General features: G+C 46.6%; 2 protein-coding genes across 12 annotated transcripts; one reads left to right on the forward strand and one right to left on the reverse strand.

Annotated features, from left to right (window-relative positions):
- LOC8068922 lies at positions 6,638 to 13,726 on the forward strand. 11 transcript variants are annotated; one of them, XM_021458857.1, is made up of 9 exons: positions 6,638 to 7,027; positions 7,275 to 7,396; positions 7,585 to 8,147; positions 8,223 to 8,341; positions 8,937 to 9,019; positions 9,338 to 9,409; positions 9,499 to 10,797; positions 12,752 to 13,094; positions 13,204 to 13,726. In XM_021458857.1, exons 7-9 carry the CDS (start codon positions 9,589 to 9,591, stop codon positions 13,338 to 13,340), a joined length of 1,689 nt encoding a protein of 562 aa, XP_021314532.1. In that variant the 5' UTR covers positions 6,638 to 7,027; positions 7,275 to 7,396; positions 7,585 to 8,147; positions 8,223 to 8,341; positions 8,937 to 9,019; positions 9,338 to 9,409; positions 9,499 to 9,588; the 3' UTR covers positions 13,341 to 13,726. The 11 variants fall into 11 exon arrangements, with proteins under 11 accessions (XP_021314532.1, XP_021314534.1, XP_002452309.2 ...); XM_021458859.1 differs by having other exon boundaries at positions 8,937 to 8,995; XM_002452264.2 differs by having other exon boundaries at positions 8,937 to 9,409.
- On the reverse strand, positions 15,099 to 18,970 carry LOC8068923. The gene is made up of 2 exons (XM_002453986.2): positions 18,696 to 18,970; positions 15,099 to 16,896 (listed from the first exon to the last, which is right to left on the reverse strand). Exon 2 carries the CDS (start codon positions 16,866 to 16,868, stop codon positions 15,792 to 15,794), a length of 1,077 nt encoding a protein of 358 aa, XP_002454031.1. The 5' UTR covers positions 16,869 to 16,896; positions 18,696 to 18,970; the 3' UTR covers positions 15,099 to 15,791.

Genomic DNA, 23,526 nt, shown 5'->3' on the forward strand with positions numbered 1-23,526 from the left:
ACGCCGACACCGTCTTCCGAGCGGGCTGCGCACAGTCCGCCTCCGCGCCGTCCGTCTCCACCAACCATCGCGGCGCGGATGTCGGCGCCGACTCGTCTGCCGGCGTACATCGTCGACCCGGCGCTCGCTGCTCCACCACCGCCGCCACTAACTCCGCCCCCGCGTCTCCGTCGCACATGGATCAGCGTCCCCCACGGGCCTTCGGCTCGGGGGCGCGCTCCTCCGGCTTGAGATCATCCATGGGGGAAAGGGGGAGGAGGAGACGGTGCTGCAGGGGCGGATCCAGTTAAGGTGCATGAGGGTACAGCTGTACCCCCAAAAAAATTTACAAATATTAAATATATATATACTCATAATACATTATTATATATCTATACCACCTTATTAAATAGTAATATTTTCAGTCTCAATAGTCATCTATCATCCAAGATGAAAAAAACACTCTACAGTATAATATCGTAGTAGAATTGAACCCAAAATATACCGATCCACATACCACAAGACTAAGAAAATATATGAAACAAAGTTAGAAAAGATGGCACGAGACTAATTGAGCCTTTTTGTCGTTGCAAAAATGTTATGAAGTTTGAGTGTGGACCGGATCCCTTGATAACCAATCAAATTTGGAGGAAATATTTTTTTATGCTTAGCCATGAATAATATTGTCGAATTGACTCCTTATATTAGGTCAACATACATAAACTATTCTATAGTTAACACCTAAACTATTCTATAGTTATTCGGTGGTATTTATTATCGACTAATTAATTCACACCATACTCCCATTATTGAAATCCTAATCCGCCACTGAGAATTAGAGCAGATTTTGGATTATCGGGAATTGTTTAGACCTCATTTTGAATCCACACTAAAATGAGAAATGTATAGATCTCATTTTCATTTGTTAGTAATGTACTCATAAACTCAAAATAGCAAACAGCCTGAAACAGGCGATTTAAAAGCTAGCTTTTAAAAAACTAGCTTCTTAGGAAATAAACTAAAAAGTTGAAAAAGCATGTTGCGCGGGACTGGTAATGTAGAATTTCTGCCATTTTTCTTTAAAAAATAAGTTTAAAGAGCTTTTTTTTACTCTTGGTGTGTTGAAAAACTCACAATTTATTACAAAAGCTAATAACAAAAGGAAAAGAGTATTCTCTCCATACCTATAAAAAAGTCGATTAGGATAGCGAAACGGTCTCCAAAGGCTAACTTTAACGGCATGTTTTTATGAAAATATTTATCAAAAAACAGTATATCTATACTTTTATAAAAGTATTTTTCAAGATAAATCTATTTATATGGTTTTCATATTTTCAAATTCAATAACTTAAAAGTTATTCATGATTTATATTTCTAATGTTTAACCTAAAACTTGTTCAAAACAATTTTTTGTAATTATGAGGGGAGTAGTCATAACAGCATCCTCAACTATGGATGAAATCGACGATAGATTTAGAGACGTAAGACGATAAAGAAAAAAGAGAAAACTAGGCTAGAGACCCTTGCACACTCGCTAGCAAGTTCATTTTTTCGGCTTCTCTGTCATTCACGTGGAATAAAATACAATACCTGCTAGCTATTTTTTTTGTAATTACACTGTATAATGTAGACGTTCGCAATGCATGTACACTCATCCCTATAAACATATGTATAGAAATTCTAACCCTATGAGCACCTTCGAATGACTGAGCCGGTAGATACGAGATTCACGCCTACCACTAAAAGCATAACGCTGATAAATCTTACAATAGATCTAGAAAATATGAACCCTCGTGTCAAGTTGAGGCCTTAAACTCTAGTGAAAAGATTCCACCATAAAAAACCTAATTAGATGATCTTCAAAAGTTAAAAAAGCTACTGGTGTAAGGCCTTGTTTAGTTCTTCACTTGAAGTTTACTCTCTTTCCTGTGAGATATTCAAACAATAGACTAAAAAAATCCAATTACACAAATTGTGACTATTTTGCGAGACGGATCTTTTAAGCTTAATTAGTCTTTGATTTGACAATGTGGTGCTGTGAATCTACAGTAAACATATGCTAATGACAGATTAATTAGGCTTAATAAATTTATTATCGAGGACTTCTGTAATTTATTTTATTATTACAAATACTCAATATAACACCTAAGATGATATCTTAAAACTTTAAGTCTAGAATTTGCCGTCAATTATTGGCGCCGTCACAACTGTATGCCAATCAATTGAACTGATTAATGGTGATACGACATGAGTATTTCTCTCCTTGGATCATGTCTGGAATTGATTGCTCGCGTGCATCAGCTGTCAGTTGAAGAGCTATCGCGCGGATACTCCTACATCTCTGCACTCGGTGATGGAGCTATACCGGCTACGAAAACAAAAGGAGAGGGTCCCTGGCCACAAAAATGACACAGGTTCTGTTTAGATTGGAGATGAAAAATTTTTAGATGTCACTCGGAAGGATGTTGGGAGAGGTTTTTAGAAACTAATAAAAAAACAAATTACATAGCTCGTTTGAAAACTGCAAGACAAATCTATTAAGCATAATTAATCTGTCATTAGCATATGTGGGTTATTGTAGCACTTAAGGCTAATCATGAATTAACTAGGCTTAAAAGATTCGTCTCTCGATTTTCAACCAAACTATGTAATATTTAATTTTTTATCTACATTTAATGTTTCATGCATGTGTCTAAAGATTCGATGGGATGGATGAAAATTTTTTAGATAGAGAACTGAGACGGCGAAACGCGCAATAGATCAAACAGATACGAGCCGTGCTTGGGCCTTTATTTAGTTCATGCTACAATTCAAAAACTTTTCAAAATTTTCCATCACATCGAATATTAAGACATTGGATATAGATAAAAAATAACTAATTATATAGTTTATCTGTAATTGTGAGATAAAATTTTTAAACCTACTTAATCTATAATTACATAATATTTATTAAATACAAATAAAATATTATCATATCAAAATCTAAAATATTTTCGAATGCCAGGGTTTCCATACTGGCAGTGTACGTAGCTTATCATTGTTCTGTGGTAAGGCTGCGGATGCATACACGTGTGATGTGCTCCTACTGATGTGTCTCCGTGTCTCGTCTCTGTCAGTTCACTACTCCTTCACCGCTGTGTCCTTCCTAGTACTTGTACTCTTCTTCGATCTGTCCCTAATTGGAAAACATTAGCATGGCTGCAGGATGCATGAGGTGCTGCTCTCTTATTTGTCCATGGAAAGTGGATCTCCAAACAAACAAGGCGATCACGATAAAAACAGCACACCAGTACCGATGCCCACGTATCACGTATAGTTTTCCAGATGGGCCGGGCACGATGGGCCGACACGAGCACGGCCCGAGAAAACACGGCACTAACCCGGCCCGGCCCGCTAGCCATCGTGCCCGTGCCTGGCACGGCCCGATGTCGTGCCCGTGCCTGGGCCGCAATGTCGGCCCGTGGGCTGGCCCAGGCACGGCACGATTTTTGGGCCGGCACGATGTGGTCCGGTAATTCACCACCGTTAGATGAGCATCAATGAATCACAGCCGTTGGATGCCAATATATAACCATCAATCCCTCCTAAACCCTAACTTTTTCTCTCTCTCTCTCATTTCCTCACCACGCCGCAGCTTACCTCCCGACGGCCGACGGCCGTTCCTCACCGTCTCCGCCCTCTTCTTCCCAAGACGACCTGGCAGCGGCGCGAGGTGCAGCTCCGGCCCCCGAGCTCACAAGGGACGACGACGGCACGGCGAGTAGCTCTGGTCGCGCGACGACGGCGGCGCGATGTGGGCGACGGCGGCGCTCGTTCGAGGCGCGCAGCTGGGGGCGCGACGTGGGCGGCGTCCCCGAGCTCCTACGCGACGATGGTGCGGCGTTGGTGGCAGCAGTGGTGCATCACCGAGCTCCGACGCGACGACGATGGCGCGGCGCGCGGCTTCAAGCTGGCACGGTGGCACGGGGAGGCACGCGGGCTGTCGTGCCCATCGGCACGACACGGCACGGCTAACCGACCATAGGGCCGTGCCTGGGCCGAGGACTCGGCACGACGACACTATCAGTCACGGCACGGCGTGCCGCCGTGCCGCATAGTGCCGTGCCTCGCCGTGCCGTGCCTCGCCGTGCTCGTGCCCGTGCCGTGCCGGGCGGCCCGTTTGGAAAACTATAGTATCACGGAGAGATGGGATTAACAAATAATTGGAAGGTGAATGATTATGAGCTCCAACCCCAAGTGATCAGATTCCTGACCCCCGATACTTTCGGGCTATCTGGCAGAGCTACTCTTGATTTAAATAATGTTTAGAGCGATACTAGTATCTAAAAAACTGAGTCCTCAAATTTTAGTCTTTGAAACATTTCTAAAAATTATTGGACGTGGAAAAAATATATTCTACCAACAGTTTGCTTTCATTCGTTCCTAAAAAAAATACATGTCATCGTCTTTCATATATATTGAGTCACCGGTCATTGCTGATGAGGCCTACCTTAGCTCACCTTTAAAACAAAATCTTCATTGTCTACTCTACCTCTCACAGTCTCACTATGACCTAAGCTTCTTCTGAATCACTTCTCGCAGAAAATCACCTTTCACCTATATAGTTTATCTTTGAAAATTCAAAGGAACTACTTTCAGCCACGGACCTGCTTCTCTGGAAAACCCAAGAACAATAAGAGCTCTACCAAATAGGCCTAGTTTCAGCTAGCTTTCTACTTATTATCTTTGGTTGCAATCCATGTGTCATCAGACGCGCGACTATTAAATAGAGCATTAGGATACCATAATTGGGGAAAAAGAAAAATAATATGAAACAACTAAAGTTGACATGTTAGACAAACATGGTGTTGACCAGCATTTCCACACCCCAAACCGCCGGGGAAGGAGCCTAGCATTGAGTCGGTTGCCACTAAGCATGATCAAACACTGACAAGCCAACAATAAAGCTCCAAGCAAACTACTCCTAACATTCATTTCCATGTATCACAACAACTAGCATAGGGACTCTCAGATGTCACCAAGGATTAAGTTGTATAGGGATTGGGTGATAGAGAAGAAAGGCCCACTTATATTACCACTCGCACCAATCCACTTGACATTAAGAGAGCCACGATTTCTCTACACATGTTGGTAAGAAGCTAGAGAAAAATGAAATAGGGCCTCCAAAGGCAATGCCTCTTAAGGACACGGTGCTGAGAGGATCTTGGACATGGTTTTCACACGAAGGTCCCACTAGGGAGAGAAAGGAATGCACCTTGATAATGCCACAAAGTGAAAAATACTATATCTTGCCATTGTTAGCCCGACGCACCACCAAGCTAGTCTTTCATCTGACACCAACTTGTCCCTTCTACAAACCTATCGCTCTCCATTGCCACCACCACTGACTAGGCTATTTCCATCTCGAAAAAAACACATACTGCATATCGATATAAAAACATGCATAGTCGCTCCGTAGTCGATGGTGGCCTCTCTCCTGTGGCCACATCGCATACAACACAAGGTAGCTCCTCAGTCGTGCAAGTGGCACCGCCATGTGATCTAACGTGCACACTAGTAGCCTACGTTCAATCATCCTCCACACCTTGTCCACTAGGGTGCCACCATCCTAAGTGTTGTGCAAGAGTGTGGGCATCGCCACCCGAGAACACCATGTGGGCATAACATTTCCTCGCCAACCCTACTAGATCCATTGAAAAATTCACCGCCTCTTCATACGCCACCTCCTTAAAGACTGGAACGACGCATAGAGCCACATTGTTGAACAAGCCATGTGCATTGTCATCATCTCATTCGTGTGACCTTACCTAGCTTACATAGATCTAGCATCACCCCTATTATAGGGCAGAGGTCCCAACGCCATCATCATACCCCATGGGCTTTTGGCATCTCACTTGCTCTAGCAAAGGGTGAGAGTGGAGAGGATAGAGGTGACGAGTCGACTAAAGAAGACAATGCAAGGCCTTGGTGTTTTAATTCTAATTTTACAAGAAGTAGCTCTGTAAAATCATTTAATTTGAAAATATAGATTTATGATAATTTTCAAACATAGTGTAGATTTTTTTTGTACATTTTAGGAGCGAGAGTACATCTCTACTATAATTGAAATCTTCTTGAAGTCACTTCCCTACTTCAAAATCAACGGCTGAGAATACACGCCCAACGAATCGGACGTCTCAGATTAAGACGTTAGAAGCCGCTTCCAACTCTCCTCTCTCGCGCGCGCGAGGCCGCGCCTTCATAAGCCATGTCGCGGGTTCGAGCCCAGACACCTGCAATTGCATTTTTTCGTCATTTTTTCCTTCCGGCCTGGAAGCGCCGCAGCCAGGACGCCCCGGCCTGCGAGGGCCGCCAACAGGACGCCCCGGCCCGCGAGCGCCGCCGCCAGGACACCCCGTCACGCGAGCGTCGCAGCCAGGAGGCCCTGTCCCGCGAGCGCCGCCGCCACGACGCCCCGACCTGCGAGGGCCACCGACAGGACGCCCCGGCCCGCGAGCGCCGCCGTCAGGATGCCCCGTCCCGCGAGCGCCGCAGCCAGGTGCGCGCTGCCAGGAGCCCCTAGCCGTAGCCAGGTGCGCGCTGCCAGGGGCTCGCGGCCGGGACTCGCCGAGGCGCGCGGCTAGGGGCTTGCGGCCGGGACTCGCCGGGGCGTGCGGCCAGAGGCTCACCAGTGCGTGCAGCCAGAGGCTCCCGGTTGGGGCGCGCGGCTAGAGGCTCACCGGGGCGCGCGGCCATGGGCTCGCGGCTGGGGCTCGCCGGGGCACGCGGCCAGAGGCTCGCCGTCAAGTTCGCTTCGAGTACTACTCTCTACGAGGCCGCGGCAAAGGCGTCGCAGGGCGGGGACGCCGTAAGGCCGGTGAGGCCGTGCGGCCGGGGGCGCGGGCTGCTACCCGCAAGGCGAGGACGCGCAGGCCAGTGGCAGCATAGGACACGGCGGTGGAGGGCCTGGCCCTGGCGTCGGATTAGATCCTAGCCAACACGAGGGCCAAGCAGATGGCAGTGCTAGCCGCTGAGCTTGGGCAGCTCAGGGAGAAGATATCCACGTTAGGTGTGTACTCACTTATCTGATTCCAGCTCCGCTTCGTGTTGTTCTGCTGCATCAATGGTGGAAATTCACTGGCACTTTGATATGAGATCCCTCCACTGTACCTTCCTCTATTAGTTTTGTTTTAGTCCATTATGTAATATAGTAGTGTTATTTCAGCCTATTCTGTAATTTAGTGTTGTAGGTAGTTTTTTCATTCTCTATGATCACACATGGACACTCTTATATTTGCTTCCATCCTTTGTTGCAGAAACCAAATAATTATGTTTTATGGAAATTCTTAGATGGATTGTGCAAAATTATGGAAAGGAAAAGAAAGAACAACAGGAGGATGGCAGATCAAAGCAAGCATCCAATGAGAAAGCACAATTTGTAAGCCAAATTTCTATTTTGTTGCTTCCCTTTTTGTAGCAACAAAGGTCAGCATTTATCTAGAATGTTTAAGCACTGCAGGTTGCAAAGTTAATAGAATTTTTTAATGTTGTCCCTATCGAATTGCTGAATTCCATATATTTATTTTTCATACACTATATGATAGAATTGTTTGATTCATGATTCAGAGTATTTGCTGGGAACAAGCAGTACCTGTCATTTTCATGTTCTCTGGGATGTGAACAAATTTGCAACTCATAGTGGTTAAAAAATTTAAGCAAGTTGCAGGTAATTTTCAGCAGCTGTGATCCCCTTAATTTTTAGATGAGTTAACTTGTTAATTTCTTTTGAAGTATCTCTGAGTGAGACTGCAATTACTGTGCACTAAATGATGCTACTTGGATGCCAATTAATATGATGACTTAAATTTTCATTCTCAAGTGTGGCTTTACTTTTTTCATTTAAGAGTGACTTAAATTTGGCATGACTATGTTTTCTCAATCTGGTTGTGGTTCACTCGCAACCATGATTCTTCTTGAACTTGATATGTATATGAACAGGTATGTTAATCTAAACAATTCATATTGAGTTGTTACTTCACTGTGCTTAGGAGTTAGTTGGAACTGAACACAGTATTATGTGATTTAATGGTTTAGTTGGTAGCTATCTACTTCTAGAATTGGTGTGAGATGGAAGATGAAGAAGCTAGAGAAGTGATGGAACCTCTGCCACTAGCGAGTTTCAGGCAAAGGTAATTGACTTGGATTGTTCTTGACTCTCAAAACACATGAGATTGTGCTGATTGTATATTGGCATGCAATTAAAGAACACACAAGATTTTGGCCAAACAATGAGCAAGTACCAAATATATAAGCAATGCAGCCTTTTGGAGCAAGTACCAAACATACAAGCTTGGAGCCTATTGGAGATAAAATTTGCTAAAAGGTAAGATGAAGCACTGAAAGATAAATCTGGTAGTAAATTTTCTTTATCTGCTAGGATGAGGCTTCGAGAACCGCGGGGATAGAATTAACTTTGGACTTAATATGGTCCACAACTTTAGATTTTTTTTTCTTTATTAAATAGTGAAATAAAATACCTTCCTGTTCTACTCTTTCAGTTGTTTGTTTTTATGTGAATTTTTTAAATACATTTCATCTATGTTTTATTACTAATACATGTTGTGACACATTGGCTTAAAATCTGCTTCTTCGGGACTGCATATGTCATCTTTTGGTTGTTTGATTTGCACTATTACGTGTTGTCATAGCATTAGCACAGGTAGTATACTTTCTGCATACTCCGTATTTTTATTTGGGGTGTTACTTTTTATCTGCTTCCAATATGACAATATACCAAATATGACATAATTTACTACCAACCTGGAATTATATGTTGAGATATACTCCTTTTTCATCCTTGATGTGATGTTGGTTTTTGGTCCAGCTCATTGTCATCATTAGTCTGTCCATTGTTAAAATTGTGGTAAAATTCCTTTTTGTTCATCTGCTGCAGCCTAAAATTGACTCCTTTTCAACAGGCAGAGCTATTGTCAAAGCTGCATACGAAAGCCTTAAAGATAACTTGTATTGGGCTAAGGTGCTTTACTGCTTTGTTTGTCATGTAAGCACAGAACTATTTTATTTACAAAGTAGTGACATGTAGATTATTCTAATATTCATCAGTGTTCAAGACGTGATCCTTTTGTATCGGTCACTGATTGAAGCTAAAATTTACAGGTTGATTAATTTTCTTTTTGATTTATTTTGGATGGTTTGGTTGAAAGAACAATATTTATTCTTCAAATTAGAGATAAAATTATGTTTTGCTTATTGTTTTTCTATAACAGTATTATTGTAGACTCATATATTTTAGTGTGACAAAAATATTTGGTTATACAATATTGAATCTTAATGAGTTTTGTTTAATGTTTCACCGTAGCGTTAGCACGGGCATTATACTAGTGAATATAAAGGTGTGTTTGGTTGGAGGACTCGAACCATTCTAGATAAGGTGGTGCATCGTATGTCTATTTCTCAATTTTAATGAAATAATTTTGTTTATCACACTAGTACTAATTGTTACGAGCTTATTTGGAACAGAGAATTATAAAATTTAGGGACAAGGTGACCTGTGACCATACATCAACTCATTTTATTTTACAAATAAAATAAAAATTGAGGAGTAAGAAGATGATAGTCTGTCACGGCAAATTCTGTCGTCACCTCATTCAAGGTCAAGGGTATATATGTACATCCCAGACCCAGAGAGCAGACGCCAGAGGGAGAGAAAGAGCCCTAGAGCAGGCACCAGGCAGCGAGCGGCCCAACTGGAACGCGCCGCGCCATCCACCATCACCACCACCACCCTCGCCCCTCTCTCCCGGGCGGCCCACGCCACGCGCAGCCAGACAGACAGAGCCACCTCACCCCACTCCGCCCTCCACTCCCGGTCTCCCGCTCCGTGCCGACGACACCCAAGGCCCGCCACGCCAGGAAATCGAGCGCCCACCGATGGCGGACGCGTCGCCGCTACTGCCGCCGGCGCCGGGGAAGTCACCGGCCACCGCGGCGCGGTTCGCGCGGTGCGCGTCGAGCGCGAACGACGAGCTCCGCAGCTTCCGCGCCTGCCTCGCCTGGCTGTGCGTCGACCACTCCTCCTCCCCGCGCGTCGCGGCCGTGGGCTCCTGGGCGGTCTTCCTCCTCCTCGCCGTCGCCGCGCCCGCGGCCGTCCGCCTCCTCCTCCTCCTCCCCCTCGTCGCCGACGACCCCCCGCCGCGGCCCTTCGACGGGCAGGTCCAGGTGTCGCTCACCCTGGCCGCGTCGCTCGCCTACGTCTCCCTCCGCGCGCTGCTCCACCGCGCGGGCGGGCTCCGCCGCCTGCTCTACCTCGACAGCCTCCGCCGCGACTCCGAGGACGTGCAGGCCGGGTACGCCGCGCAGCTGGCGCGCTCCTTCCGCGTCCTCGCCTGCTTCGTGCTCCCCTGCGCGCTCGCCGAGGCCGCCTACAAGGCCTACTGGTACCACGCCGCCGCCGCGTACGGCGGCGGCTCGCGCCGCCGCCGCTGGTGCTGGGCCGCCGCGGCCTGCGCCGTCGAGGTCGCCTCCTGGGTGTACCGCGTCGCGCTCTTCTTCATGGTCTGCGTGCTCTTCCGCGTCATCTGCTACCTGCAGATCCTGCGGATGGTCGGCTTCGCGCGCGAGTTCGGCAGGTTCGCCGACGTCGCCGCCGTGCTGCAGCACCACCGCCGGATCAGGGAGCAGCTCAGAAAGATCAGCCACCGGTACCGCAAGTTCATCGTCTGCAGCCTCGTGCTCGTCTCCGCCAGCCAGTTCGCCGCGCTGCTCGCCACCACCAGGCCGCACGCCGTCGTCAATCTCGCCACCGCCGGCGAGCTCGCGGTAAGTAATTATTATATTAATTATATATGAAGACGCCCTGCATACACGTCCTCAGTTTCTGCAGGTTTAATTATATTATTATTGCTCTTTCTCCTAAAGCAGAAGAATTCTAGTACAGTCATAGTGAGAAAAATTAGGCTTTATGCACGCAGTGGAAATCCAAATTGGACTATACCGCATCTAATTCTGAGTTATCCTCCAAAATTGTAAACAAACCTTTAGATGGAACTAGGAACTAGTTAAAGCGAGCAGCATGAACATGTGTACTTAGGCCTTCTTTAGTTCACTCTAAAAACCAAAAACTTTTCAAGATTCCCTGTCACATCGAATCTTACGGTATATGCATGGAGCATTAAATATAGATAAAAACAAAAACTAATTACACAGTTTGCCTGTAAAAATCACGAGATGAATCTTTTGAGCCTAGTTAGTCTATGATTGGATAATATTTGTCAAATAGAAACGAAAATGCTACCGTACCGAAATCTGAAATCTTTTCGGAACTAAACAAGACCTTAGTTGAAGTCGTATGGATCAAAGACAGTGACTTCTTCTGAATATAACAGTGGTAGTGAACAGAGGGCAGAGGGCACATATAACCTGTTGTTAGTTAAATAATCTGCAAAAAAAAAGGTGGAAATGGAATATGCATATCATCATAGTACGTGTGCACTTGTCACATGGCCAATTTAATTTTGAAATCAAGATCTAGTACTGGTAGTAGTAGTTCGGTGCTGCGAGAAATGCCAAATCAGGTGATGCCAGGACAGCTGTAAATGGGAAGTTGGACGAGAAGCTTGCATGCCCAAAAGGCCAAAAGCCCAAAACTAAAGATCTGTCTAGCCAACAACCGGTTGATTTAGTCCTTCCCATCAACTGAATTTTTCTATGCACTTACATTGATTTATAGCTATATTTACACTATCTTATTACTATATTTACAATAATTTCTTCAGTATAACTTATTTAAAAGAGTGATGTAATTTATGAATAACACAAATATATGTCAAATTTTCAAAAAGAATGACAAATTATTTTTATGGATTCCAGACATCAGAGAAATATATATCAAATTATTCATAAATTCTTCACAAAATTTTAAAAATACAAAATTCAAACAAAACTGTTGCAACCGTGAACCGGAAGGGGCACCCTTGCTGAAGATGCCCGCGCACAAGGAAACAGCGTCGACCTCTCTCTTGGCAACCAGCACGGGCCCCACGAGCAAGTCCCTCTCCTTTGCTCACATACACGCTGCACCACGCAACTAGGCAAGCAGGCCGCCTAAAGCCGGCTCCCTCTAGGAAACACATGGGACGCCATCCGACAGAAAAAAAAACGGTTGAGAGATGATCCTAAATTAACCGGTTGACATATAGCAATACTGAAACTAAAAGGATGTCCAGACCACTATGGAAGAACTAGAGAACCATCAACACCTTCCACTCGTCAGTGATCACCTGGCAAGTGCAAGTGATCAATCACACAGCTCATGCACCACAGCGGACAGCTATATATTTCTTTCAGCAATCAGCATTATTAGTACACAGCTGCCGTGTGTCGGAAGGCTATGCCTCTGCACAGTGCCGACACATGAGGAAAACCGATCATCTTTTCAGTAGATGGCAAGCAGGATATAACGTTTAGGCCTTGTTTAGATCCAAATTTTTTTTGGATTTTGACACTGTAGCAATTTCGTTTTTATTTGACAAACATTATCCAATCATAGAGCAACTAGGCTTAAAAGATTCGTCTCGTGATTTACAGGTAAAATGTGCAATTAGTTATCTTTTTTATTTATATTTAATGTTTCATGCATGTGCCGCAAGATTCGATGTGATGGGGAATCTTGTAAAGTTTTGGGTTTTTGGGTGTATCTAAACAAGGCCCCAGTACTCCTAACAAATAATCAGACAGTAGAATTGTAGTAAACTTTGGCATTGCGTGCATGCAGCTGTGCTCGATGAGCCTGGTGGCGGGTCTGCTGATGTGCCTGTACAGCGCGGCGAAGATCACGCACAAGACGCAGGCGATGACGAGCGTGGCGGCGGCGTGGCACGCGGACGCCACGGTGCACGCCTTCGACAACGACCAGGAGAACCCGGACCCGGACCTGCCGCCCACCGCGGGCTACTACCTGGCGCCCGCCAACGCCTACCGCGTGGCCGCCGGCGACGAGTCCGGCAGCGGCGGCGACGACGACGACGACAGCCGGAGCGAGTGCTCCTCGCTCGACGACCCAAAGTACGTGCCGTTCCAGGCCAACAACATCAGCTTCCAGAAGAGGCAGGCGCTGGGTAAGCTACCTAGCTATCACATTCAGACTGTTTTCTGTATGCTGTTGCTGCTCCTTGTTGCATTGCTGACGGCGCCGCCGGCGGCTGGCCGATGTGAATTGAAATGCAGTGACGTACCTGGAGAACAACCGGGCGGGGATCACGGTGTACGGCTTCGTGGTGGACCGGGCGTGGCTGCACGCGCTCTTCATGATCGAGTTCTCGCTCGTCATGTGGCTGCTCGGCAAGACCGTCGGCATCTCCTGAACCCCATCTTTTTGCCTGCTCCTGCTGTCAGATGCAGAGTTTTCACTGGAGGAATGTACAAATTGAGTGCAGATAGAAGATATTCTGATGCCTGATGGAGAACAAAACAACTGCTTTACTTTGTAGGTTCATTCGTTACTTTGTTAGCTGTCGATAGTGAGCATGTGAGAAGTTGTCCAGGTTTTTTTTTTTGACGAGTCCATAGCCCCCCATGAATGACTCGAACCACTTGTCTTTTCACTACGTGTCCTCTAGTTTTTTTTTTTTGTGGTAATTGTCACTTCATCGACGCAAGTGATACACGTACTGTGCTCTGGAATGGAATTTGTAAGGAAAACCAACTTGATACACTGTGTTCCGCAATGGCAGCAGAAAGGGAAACGAAACTCAAGGTAAGGCATTCGCAATGTCCGTGCAAGACAGCACCGGGAATGCAGAACGTTAGAAGCATCTGTTACAGAGACAGTATTGATGACAAAAATGTCACTCGGTTTGGTTGGCTGAGTTGTACAAAAATGGCCTCAGTCTTCTACAACCCCTGTCCCCTGCTCAATGAATCATTGAATCCCCAGTAGAGACTACAAGAAGTCAGAGTCGTCATCCAAGCTACCATCTGATGATTCGTGCAAGTTGATCATCACACTCTGTGTCTGTGATCCGAGGACGTGAAAAAGTCCCAAGTCTTTCCTCCAAGTCAGAGCTATCTCCCTCAGTTTTTGCCACCACCATGATGGCATGGTAACAGCTCCTGGGTTCATGGCCGTGACAGTGCCGGTTGCATCATGCCGCTTTCACATTCAAACTTTTTCCTTCTCAGATGTCAGGGAGAAATAAATTCTCAGATGACAGCAAAACAGATAGGCACCTTCACACAACCATCCAGGCAGCAAATAGCAATAGCCACTAGGAACCCATTCAAACTGTTCAAAAGAATATTCCATTCGATAAGAAATGAGACGTTCGCTCTACTTCCCATAATCACATATATCTAATCTGCCTAACATATACAACTCAAGCTATAAACAAGATTAGTGGCTTAATACTTTAACGGGATTCATCCAATAAGGGTCTCATGTTTAAAAGGATTCCAATCTCAACATCTAGAATCCACAGGAATAAGTACTGTGACATCTATGGGCTCTTTGGATTGCTTCCACAGCTTGCCACAAAGACATAGCTTTGTGTTTGGATGGCTTCCAAGCTCGCCCCAAGAGTGGAGCTTAGAATTTTCAAGTCATTTCCAATTAACTGTTTCCTTGCATAAAATGATTTCTCTCTCACAATCAAATTTCTAAATCAGCCCCTGATGATTGTCGTACTAGCAACTTTAGACTTCAACACATTTGCTAATATAACAGCATTACCCTCAAGCAGGAACGCAAAAGCCCAAATAACATAATCATCACAGATAGGCAGCTGAACAAACGGCGCTGAAGGAAACCAATCAGATCATCTTGTCTACACGGTTCTACAAACAAATGAACCAGGCCTGTCCATGCAGGTTTACATCATCTCAGTGCTTATATATATACATGAACCTACAAGCAAAATGCTATCACAGTGCTCATCACTTCAATCACGCGGAGGCGGCATCTGCAAGGAGAACGAGAACCATGTCCTCCTGTAGTGAACATCATCCCACGTTGATTCGAGAACCACCTCTTACCAATTAGTGCAGTGGCTGTCATTCACGATTTGAACATCAAGACAACGCTTGACAACCAATTATATGGGAATTGGACACACAGAATCGAAATGTAGTGTCACCATGAATATATGATTGATTTATACGGCCAAACAAACGAGACACATTTCAAGCAGATAAATAGAACTACAGGAACCAGTTCCATAAGCAACAGCTGAAACAGACACAGCTGCGTGGGCAGTTTAGTGTACCACCAGGTGAATAACCCTAGCAGCACGGTACAACAGAACCACGAGGAGATGCACTCATGGCAAATAAGTCACATATCAACTCAACCGAGCCATCCAAAGGCCACAGCGAATGGATACAAAACTACAAGACCAGAACATAAGCAGTAATGTGTATGCTGTTCATGACACTGACATCTAACATTCAAATAGCAATTGCGGACAAAACAATCATCTGTTTGCAGTTTCCTTTGATCAACAGAAAGGGAAAAGAAGTTCGAGGCAAGGGCATTCATAAAATCCATGCAAATGCAGCACCGGAAAAGTGGAGCTGCTTCAGCCCAAAACTGTATGCACATTGCAGAGCACGTCATACAGGCATCAGCATCTGCCAAACAGAGACCTCATCTCCATCCAACCTTATATCCTCAGTTGCTGTCTCAGCAACGGGATAAAAAAAGGAAGAATCTGATGGACCTCCGACCACCAGAGCAACAACTTATCATGGTGTGTTATTTTGCATCCCTTGCAGATGGATAGCATGAAAGCCCCTCCCTCCCCTCTAAGTGATTTCATCTCTCAGCTGCCTCGTGTAGGCCTTATATGAGCCACCATAGGATGGTGCCGCCGTGAAGTTCTGCCTATAGCCCGAACAGCACGCTGTCCCCTTTGAGCACTAACTGACTCATGCTGAATGTCAGAAGCATCAACAGAAATCGTTGAACGTCTAGGCCTCTCCCTATGTCTTCTATAAGCCCTGCTAAATGGAGCTCCAGTAGAGATTCTCCTGCCATGGGTAAACAGGGATGCCAAGAAGTCAAACCCCTCATCCAAACTATCTGACGAGTCATACAAGTCAATTCGCTCATTCAAAGTACGATCTAAGGATGTGAAGAAGTTGAGCCTTTCCTCCAAGTCAAAATTATCTCCATCAGAGGGCAAAAGGTTGTTACCACCACCATTCAACTCAAGGACATAATCCCCCATGATCACAGCTCCTGGGTTCATGGACCTGATAGTGCTGATGGCATCCTGCCGCTCTCTCTCACATTCAAACCTTTTCCACTCATCTGCAGTAGCAGGATCAACTTCACGAGGTTTCGCTGAAGGGTGCTTCGACTTCACATGCTTGCAAAGCTCCTTATACGAGCCATGGAATGAGCACCCATCATGCATGCAAGTTCTCCTTTTCCGGTTCAGATAGTGACGCGCAGGTTCAACCACAGTCCATCCTTTAACCTCTCCACGGCAGAGAGGGCAGGCAAGTTCCATTACACATGGCTGGTTGATTGATGGCAGTGTGCTCGAGGATAATGGAAGGCCAGGTGCAGACTCAGCTGAAACACCAAGAGCCATTTTTTCCTTTGCGTAAGCTTCTTTAAAGTGTTCAAGGCAGTTAGAATGACGGTAGTTGGTACCACACATATATGGTCGGCAGCCCTTGTGGTGAGAAGTACACAGGAGGAGGACAGCATCATGTGGATGCTCCAAGCAAACTGGGCAAGTGGCTCCTTTCCATTCATTCTTCTCAGAGGTCACTGACATATCATTTCCTTTGTTTGTTCCTTCTGTCTTCCAGGAGCACAAGGGCACATCTGAAGAAGCTGACCTATGTTGACGAGCTTGGAGGTTCCTACCTCTTGGTGATCTTGCCATCTTCCAAAGCTCTGGCTGTGCAAGTCAACTGCAAAATTGCAAGAGAAAATAAATGTGTACATTAGGCTACAAATTTTGATGCATGCTTGGGCTATCATGGCCAACACTCCAGCAAACATATCTGCTAAAGTCTTAGAGCGCTTACACATTTTGCTAGCAAGACTCGGTAAAATATGATTATTTACACACTGGTTGAACCAGCATTACTTTTAATGTTAAGCTGATAGGATCCTATAATCCTATTTATAGGAAAGGTAGAGACTAATTTGATAAGCAAGAAATAAACTAAAGTCTCCCAAAATCCCCTACCCTTACGTAAGAATCAACTTGACCAACATGTCAGACAATGGGCATCCAGTATAAAGGGAGTTTAACAGTTACCTTGCCACTACAAATTGTCAGTGCACATCTTCAAACACACATATCACAATGAAATGCACAAATTGTTAAAGTTATTTGTAATACCAGCTATCAGGAAATGGAAATACATTTCAAGTAACGAAAAAATGTATTTGTGAAACAACCAGTTTTACAATTTTTGTAGTTTAGTTTTCTGCTATCCTTTTGGATAGAACTTACCAAGCATATTCCAAAGTCCAGACAATATGCCCTTTTTTTGCGAGGAAAGAAGAATTATATTAAATAATAGCTGGGTACATCAATACATTACAAGATTACAGAAATATCCAGAAACTGTTTTTTATCAAATTGTACCCACGCTGTGAATAGCTCCAAATCTCAAACCAAACCACACTTTGTAGTATGGATGACCGCACAGGCAAACACTCGGCATCTGTTCTCAGTCCAGACAATATGCTATGCGCTTAATAAACTTTGACTGCTAGTAAATTTTTAGTCTGTTTAGCTTTGTGCGTAGGTATTAAGAAAAGCTATAGCATATCATTATTCACCAAGTGTAGCACTGAATAGGGTAGGGGAATTGCATGTCTCTTCAACCACACATGATACCAAATAAACAAAGAAATTGCATACTGGAAAAAGGTAGCAGGCTCAATATGGTAGGGGAATGTAGCTGTCGCTTCTTGAAATCATATAACGACAAACAAAAAAAACACTTTGACAAGATAAAATGACAAAGAAAAATGAAAGGAGCTAATAAAGCTTTTTCCGCTAGAGTGAGCAATAACGCAACAGTGCACTGCCAGTTAGGTAACAAAGGTAGTGTTATGAATAAAACAAATAGAAAGGGGAAAACTTTAGGTCAGTTTGGTTCCTCAGGTAGCCTTGCCTCACATTGCCACGCCAAACTAGAGTTACCCTTGATAGGGTGGGAGAGCCAAATTGGCTAGCATGGGATTGCAAGGAAAAACCTTGCCAGCACAAAAGATGAGGAAGCTTGCTAGAGATCCAAACACTCAACTACGTTTTGTTTCCTTGCCTGGCAAGTTGAAACAAGGTTTGAATAAGATCACCATCCAAACATACCGAGATATGGACCTGAGCCGCATGTAGAGGGAGTGAGTTACTTACATCTCTCAGAAGATCCAGACAAAGAAAAGAAAAGAAAAGTTTTGTACAAGGAAATGCAAAATACTATGTTTTGTTCTAAGTCACACCAAGTATCTCATTTCTCAAGCAGTGGCGGACCCAGTAAAGGACATGGGTGTACACATGTACACCCAATAAGTTTCGCAAAGCAATCGAAGTTAGTAGTCATAATACATGCGTATCCACCTGTAATTAGATTCAGATCCGATTAGGAATGGTATGTTAGGGTTTGGGCGCACGGTTTTACCTACGAATTAGGTTAAGGTTCGGGCGCACGGCTTCGCACAGCAGGAAGGGAGGACAAAGGGGAGGGAATACCTGGTGTCCTGGCGGTGCTCGTCGCCGGCCAAGGTGGCGAGTGGCGAAGTAGGACAGCAGCGACGGTCGCGGGGACACCGGGGCTGCAGAGGGCGGACGCCGCGCCGGAGATGGTCACGACTCGCGAGGACGCTGGGCCTGAGGTGGTGCTCGACCGAGCGCAGTCTCCTCTCCGGGTTGCGGCGCGGCGAGCGGATGGAGAGGATCGGCCGCGGGCGAGGCGAGTTCTGGCGGCGGGCCAAGGGTCGAGTGAGCCTAGTATGGACGCAGATTCACTGACTTGCCTCAGCAACTTTCGTTATATCTCCACCGTTGACGCAAGATCAAAGGGCTTCAGTTGTTTTCAGCCTTGGCTTGGCCTCACTCCAGTGAAAACAACGCAGCGGCTCCCGGAGCTCGCGGTCAGAGCTGCTGCGAGCATGTCCGGACGCCGGGGGGCCTGTGCGTTGCGCTCGGCGACCAGCGCTGCTGCGAGCGTGTGCGGACGGCGCGGGCCTGGGCGTGGCAAGCGCGGAGGGCGACACCGCGAGCTCGCGGTTGGCGCAGAAGACGACGCGGACCTGGAGCGAGCGCGACAGTCGTGGAGGGGGATGCCGCGAGCGTGCGCGGCCAGAGCAGAGAGCGGCACGGCGAGCTAGCAGCCAGCACTACGAGCGTGCGCAGCGAGCTCGCGAATGGTGCAGAGAGTTCGGGTCCAACGCTGTGAGCGTGCGCCGCCGTCGGCCACTGCCAGAAGTGGCCATGCGCTCGATCGCTCACCGTGCTGATTGCCGTCAAGCTCGCCTCCTTGGTCCTCGTCTCCGCGCGGACGCACCACCGTCACAGACGCGTCGCCGCCCGCGCGAGCCCGTGTCGCGCGCCGCCGCCGCCCTGGGGACGCGGCCTGATGGAGCGTCGCCGCCGCAGGGCCACGCCCCTGGCCGCGCGCGGATGGGCCCCGGCCAAGCGCCGCCGTCGCGGGGCCGAGCGCCAACGCCGTGGGGACTAAGAGCGTGCGCGGCGAGCTCGCGGTGCGGAGAGTTCGCGGCCAGCGCCGCGAGCATGCGTCATCGGCGTGGAGAGCAGCGCTGCGAGCGTGCGCCAGACCCAGACATGCGTCCTTCAGGTTGAGCTGCGCGAACTCCACCACCTCCATGGCTCCGTCTCAGGTGGACGATGCGGCATGAAAGAACAGCGATGAGATGGCCGTGTCGCAGCAGCCATGAGATGGCTGTTGAGACTAGGCTGCGCGAGCTCCACCTCGTCCCTCTCCTCAGGTGGGCGACACGGTACCAAGGGCAGCGACGAGACACGCGTGCCGGCTAAGGCGGCGCGCGCGCGCGGTGCGGTGAACTGCGAGCGAGCCTGCTGCTTTACTTTTTTTTTTGGTGAAAAACAAATCCCGGAGGCCTTGGATTACTTGCCTCAGGTTTTGTTTAGTTTAAAAAAATTAAAAATCTCCGTTACATCAAATCTTGTAGCACATGTATAGAGCATTAAATATAGATAAAAACAAAAACTAATTGCACAGTTTGTCTATAAATCGCGAGATGAATCTTTTAAACTTAGTTAGTCTATAATTGAATAATATTTGTTAACTAAAAACGAAAGTGCTACAGTGTCAAAAACCTAAAATTTTGAAAACTGAACAAGCCCTCGGCCCTGTTTGGTACAGCTCACAACAGCTTCATGAGGTGTTGTGAGCTGTTTTTTTTGCCAAACACTTATTTCCAAAACAGCTTCATGGGTGAAGCTGTTTTTCCCCTCCTCTCACAAAAACATAAGTTGGATGAAGCTGAAAAAAATAGCTTATTGCAGCTTCTCCCTCATTTCTCTCTCTCAACTATGCATAAAGTAATTGGTGAAGCTATTTTGCCAAACACTTTTTCCAAAACAGCTTAGCTTCATCTAGAAAGTCACTCATAAAGCTATTTTCTAAAAAAACAGCTTTACTAGTGAAGTTGAGCTGTGCCAAACAACCTCCTCGTAAAGTTACTAAATCTCCTCCGGAGCCTATACAATTTCTATTTTTTAAGCCTCCTATCTAAATCGAACCACCCCTAAAAGCCTCTTATCTGGTACGGTAATAGAATCTGTTCAAATACACATACCACATTCACACCATACACCGATATACGTGTATGATTAGACCTCCAACTACACATAGAATAGAAGACGTATCTTTCTAGAGATCACCGAAACCATCGTAGCTTCGTAGGCAATGGGAACATCACAATCCTTTGTTGCACCATGCAAGACGAGACTGTAGATTTTATTCTGGGAATTGTCCTGTGAGAGATGCAGATCTCATTTCAGGAATCGAACAAGTACCGGCTGCGTGATCACTACCGTCGCTAGCCACTCGAGCTGAGGTTCGGTCTCTATACAGTTTCTATTTTGCTTCTGCCCCGGGCCCTCCCGTAGTGTGGGAGTGTTGCCAAAAAAAAAGTTGAGCCCAAGCATTGGATTAAGAGCATCTCTAACAGTCTTTTTTTTCTAAACTTTAATAAAAAAAACTATTATTTTAGAGATTACGTAACTCCAACAGTTTTCCAAACCCCAACCCTAATGAGAAAAAATTTCTCAATCCCTCAAATCTTGCCTCTCACCTCTCAAATAAAGGGGGGACCTCTCCTCTCCTAATCCACTATTTTTCTCATTTTGATGGAGAAAACTTTTAAAACCCTAAAACATGATTTGTATCTCTCCTAATAACTAGTTTTTGGGATTAAAGTTTTCTCCAATTGCTAGAGATGCTCTAAGCAGCGGCACCCAACAAGTTGTAGTGTAGAAAATGTTCAGCCCGATAACATCTCACATTGCTGGACCCTGTCAAGCATATTGTATGTGCCCAACGGTCTTGTGTGCATGAATATAATTGTTCTCACACTGCTATAGTGATTTAATGTATTCTAAAATTTAGGCATCGGTGAATCTATATTCATCACTTTACCGTTTTCCTATATTCGCTCTCGCTAGACACTACTACCTACAGTGTTGGAGTGATGCCCAAACACACACACTCTCTCTACTTTTGGGATCACTCCCGGAGCACACTTCGAAGGGCCTCGGGCCTTGGGTATCTTTTTCATCTAGAGTGATCAACCGGACTAGACCCTATTTAATTATAGCACTGCAGATCGATGGTGGGCTCAATTTTAGGTGTTCATATTTTTAGGATTTAACGACGCTATATTTTTAATAGTAGGTTTATAATAAAGTGGTATCAGATTGGAAATCAACTGGCAGATTAAACTTTAGAAAAAACGCTCCTTATGAAATTGCTCCTTACAAAATTGAATATATAACTTATAAAGATCGAAAATCAATCAGCTGATTAATTAGGTGGACTTTAGGAAAACGCTCCTTATCAAATTATTCTTTACAAAATTAAATACATCTCTTAACTTTCTATGGACTATTATACTAAAGAAGAACGTTGAGTAGCTTCTATAGTAATCTCCTACAACTAAAAAGAACAAAAGTAAGATCACCAGATGGTGCGACTTTTTTTTTGGGTCGCTCCCCCCGCTCCCCTACCTGCTAATCCTTGTATAGTAGGAGGTGGAAGGGTGTAAATCGAAAAAGAAAACAAGAAAGGATTTCTGATGCAAATTTACGATAGAAAATAATATATAATCAGAACGAATGCGAAATGAAAATAAAAAAAATATAGGATTCCTAATATAAAATTTCATCACCATGCATCTCTTTTCAATCCTACATAGTCAATCAGCGTCGTCCTGTAACCCTCGACATCGACGCCCTCGCCCGACGCCCGACCTGCGTTACCTGGTCTGGATAGTTCCCCTCGCCCTCGCTCCCGACGCCCTCGCCGACCTGCGCCTCGCCCTCGCCCAACGCCGTCGCCCGACGCCCTCGCCCGACCTGCGTTGCCAGGCCCCCGACGCCGTCGCCCTCGCCCGACGCCCGACCTGCCATCTTCCTCCTTCACGAGCCATCTCCGCCGAGCGGGCACCGCCACCGCTACGACAGCGTCATCTGCTTCCGAAGACTTCGACTACCCTCTCGCCGACCCCTCCGTTCGATGGCCTCACCTCCGCTTCCCGCACCTCCCCGCGCCGCGCTTCCCCGCCCCCGTCACCGCGGCACCTCCGGTCCCCGCCAGACCACCACCCCAGGAAGTGGAGGACCCCGCGGCGACCTCCGCCTCCGCCTCCGCACCTTCACTCGTGGAGCCACTGGACGCGCGTGCTCATCGCGGGAGGGTGAAGAAGCTGAGCAAGCTCGCGCTGCGGCGGGTGCAGGACTGGCGCGCGTGTGGCCGGGCTCGCGGACGCCGTCCTCGCGCTGCCTCCCGGGACGCCCGTCGACGACGTGCTCGACGGCGCTCGGACAACGCCGGACGAGGTCGCCTTCGTCGTGCGCGCCGTCGGGGAGAGCTCCTGGCGGCGCGCGCTGGATGCCTTCGAGTGGCTCGCCCGGAGCACCGCCCCGGCTTCACGCGCCGTCGCCGTCGTCCTTGGCGTCCTCGGCCGCGCGCGCCAGGATTCGATCGCGGAGGAGGTCTTCCTCCGCTTCGCTGGAGAGGGCGCCACTGTTCAGGTGTTCAATGCCATGATGGGCGTTTATGCACGCTCTTGCCGATTCGATGACGCACGCTAGCTGCTTGACACAATGCACGACCGGGGGATCGATCCTGACCTCGTCTAAGTCTGGGTGTTTGGCTGCTGGCGTCGGCGCGTCGCCCTTGACCTCCTATTCGAAGTTCGACAATCTGGGCTAAGACCGGATGTTATCACTTACAACACGCTCATCAGTGCTTGCTCACAGAGTTTTAATCTGGAAGATGTTGTGACGGTGTTTGAGGAGATGATAGCTTCAGAGTGCC

This window comes from Sorghum bicolor, chromosome 4 (genome assembly GCF_000003195.3).
Source record: "Sorghum bicolor cultivar BTx623 chromosome 4, Sorghum_bicolor_NCBIv3, whole genome shotgun sequence".
Classification (NCBI taxonomy): Eukaryota; Viridiplantae; Streptophyta; class Magnoliopsida; order Poales; family Poaceae; genus Sorghum; species Sorghum bicolor.

Coding starts and splice junctions, on each gene's coding strand:
- LOC8068922 (XM_021458853.1), top strand. CDS start 9,589: ATGATAGTCTGTCACGGCAAATTCTGTCGTCACCTCATTCAAGGTCAA. Junction 10,798..12,751: donor CCACCGCCGGCGAGCTCGCG/GTAAGTAATTAT, acceptor GCGTGCATGCAG/CTGTGCTCGATGAGCCTGGT. Junction 13,095..13,203: donor CCAGAAGAGGCAGGCGCTGG/GTAAGCTACCTA, acceptor ATTGAAATGCAG/TGACGTACCTGGAGAACAAC.
- LOC8068923 (XM_002453986.2), bottom strand. CDS start 16,868: ATGGCAAGATCACCAAGAGGTAGGAACCTCCAAGCTCGTCAACATAGG.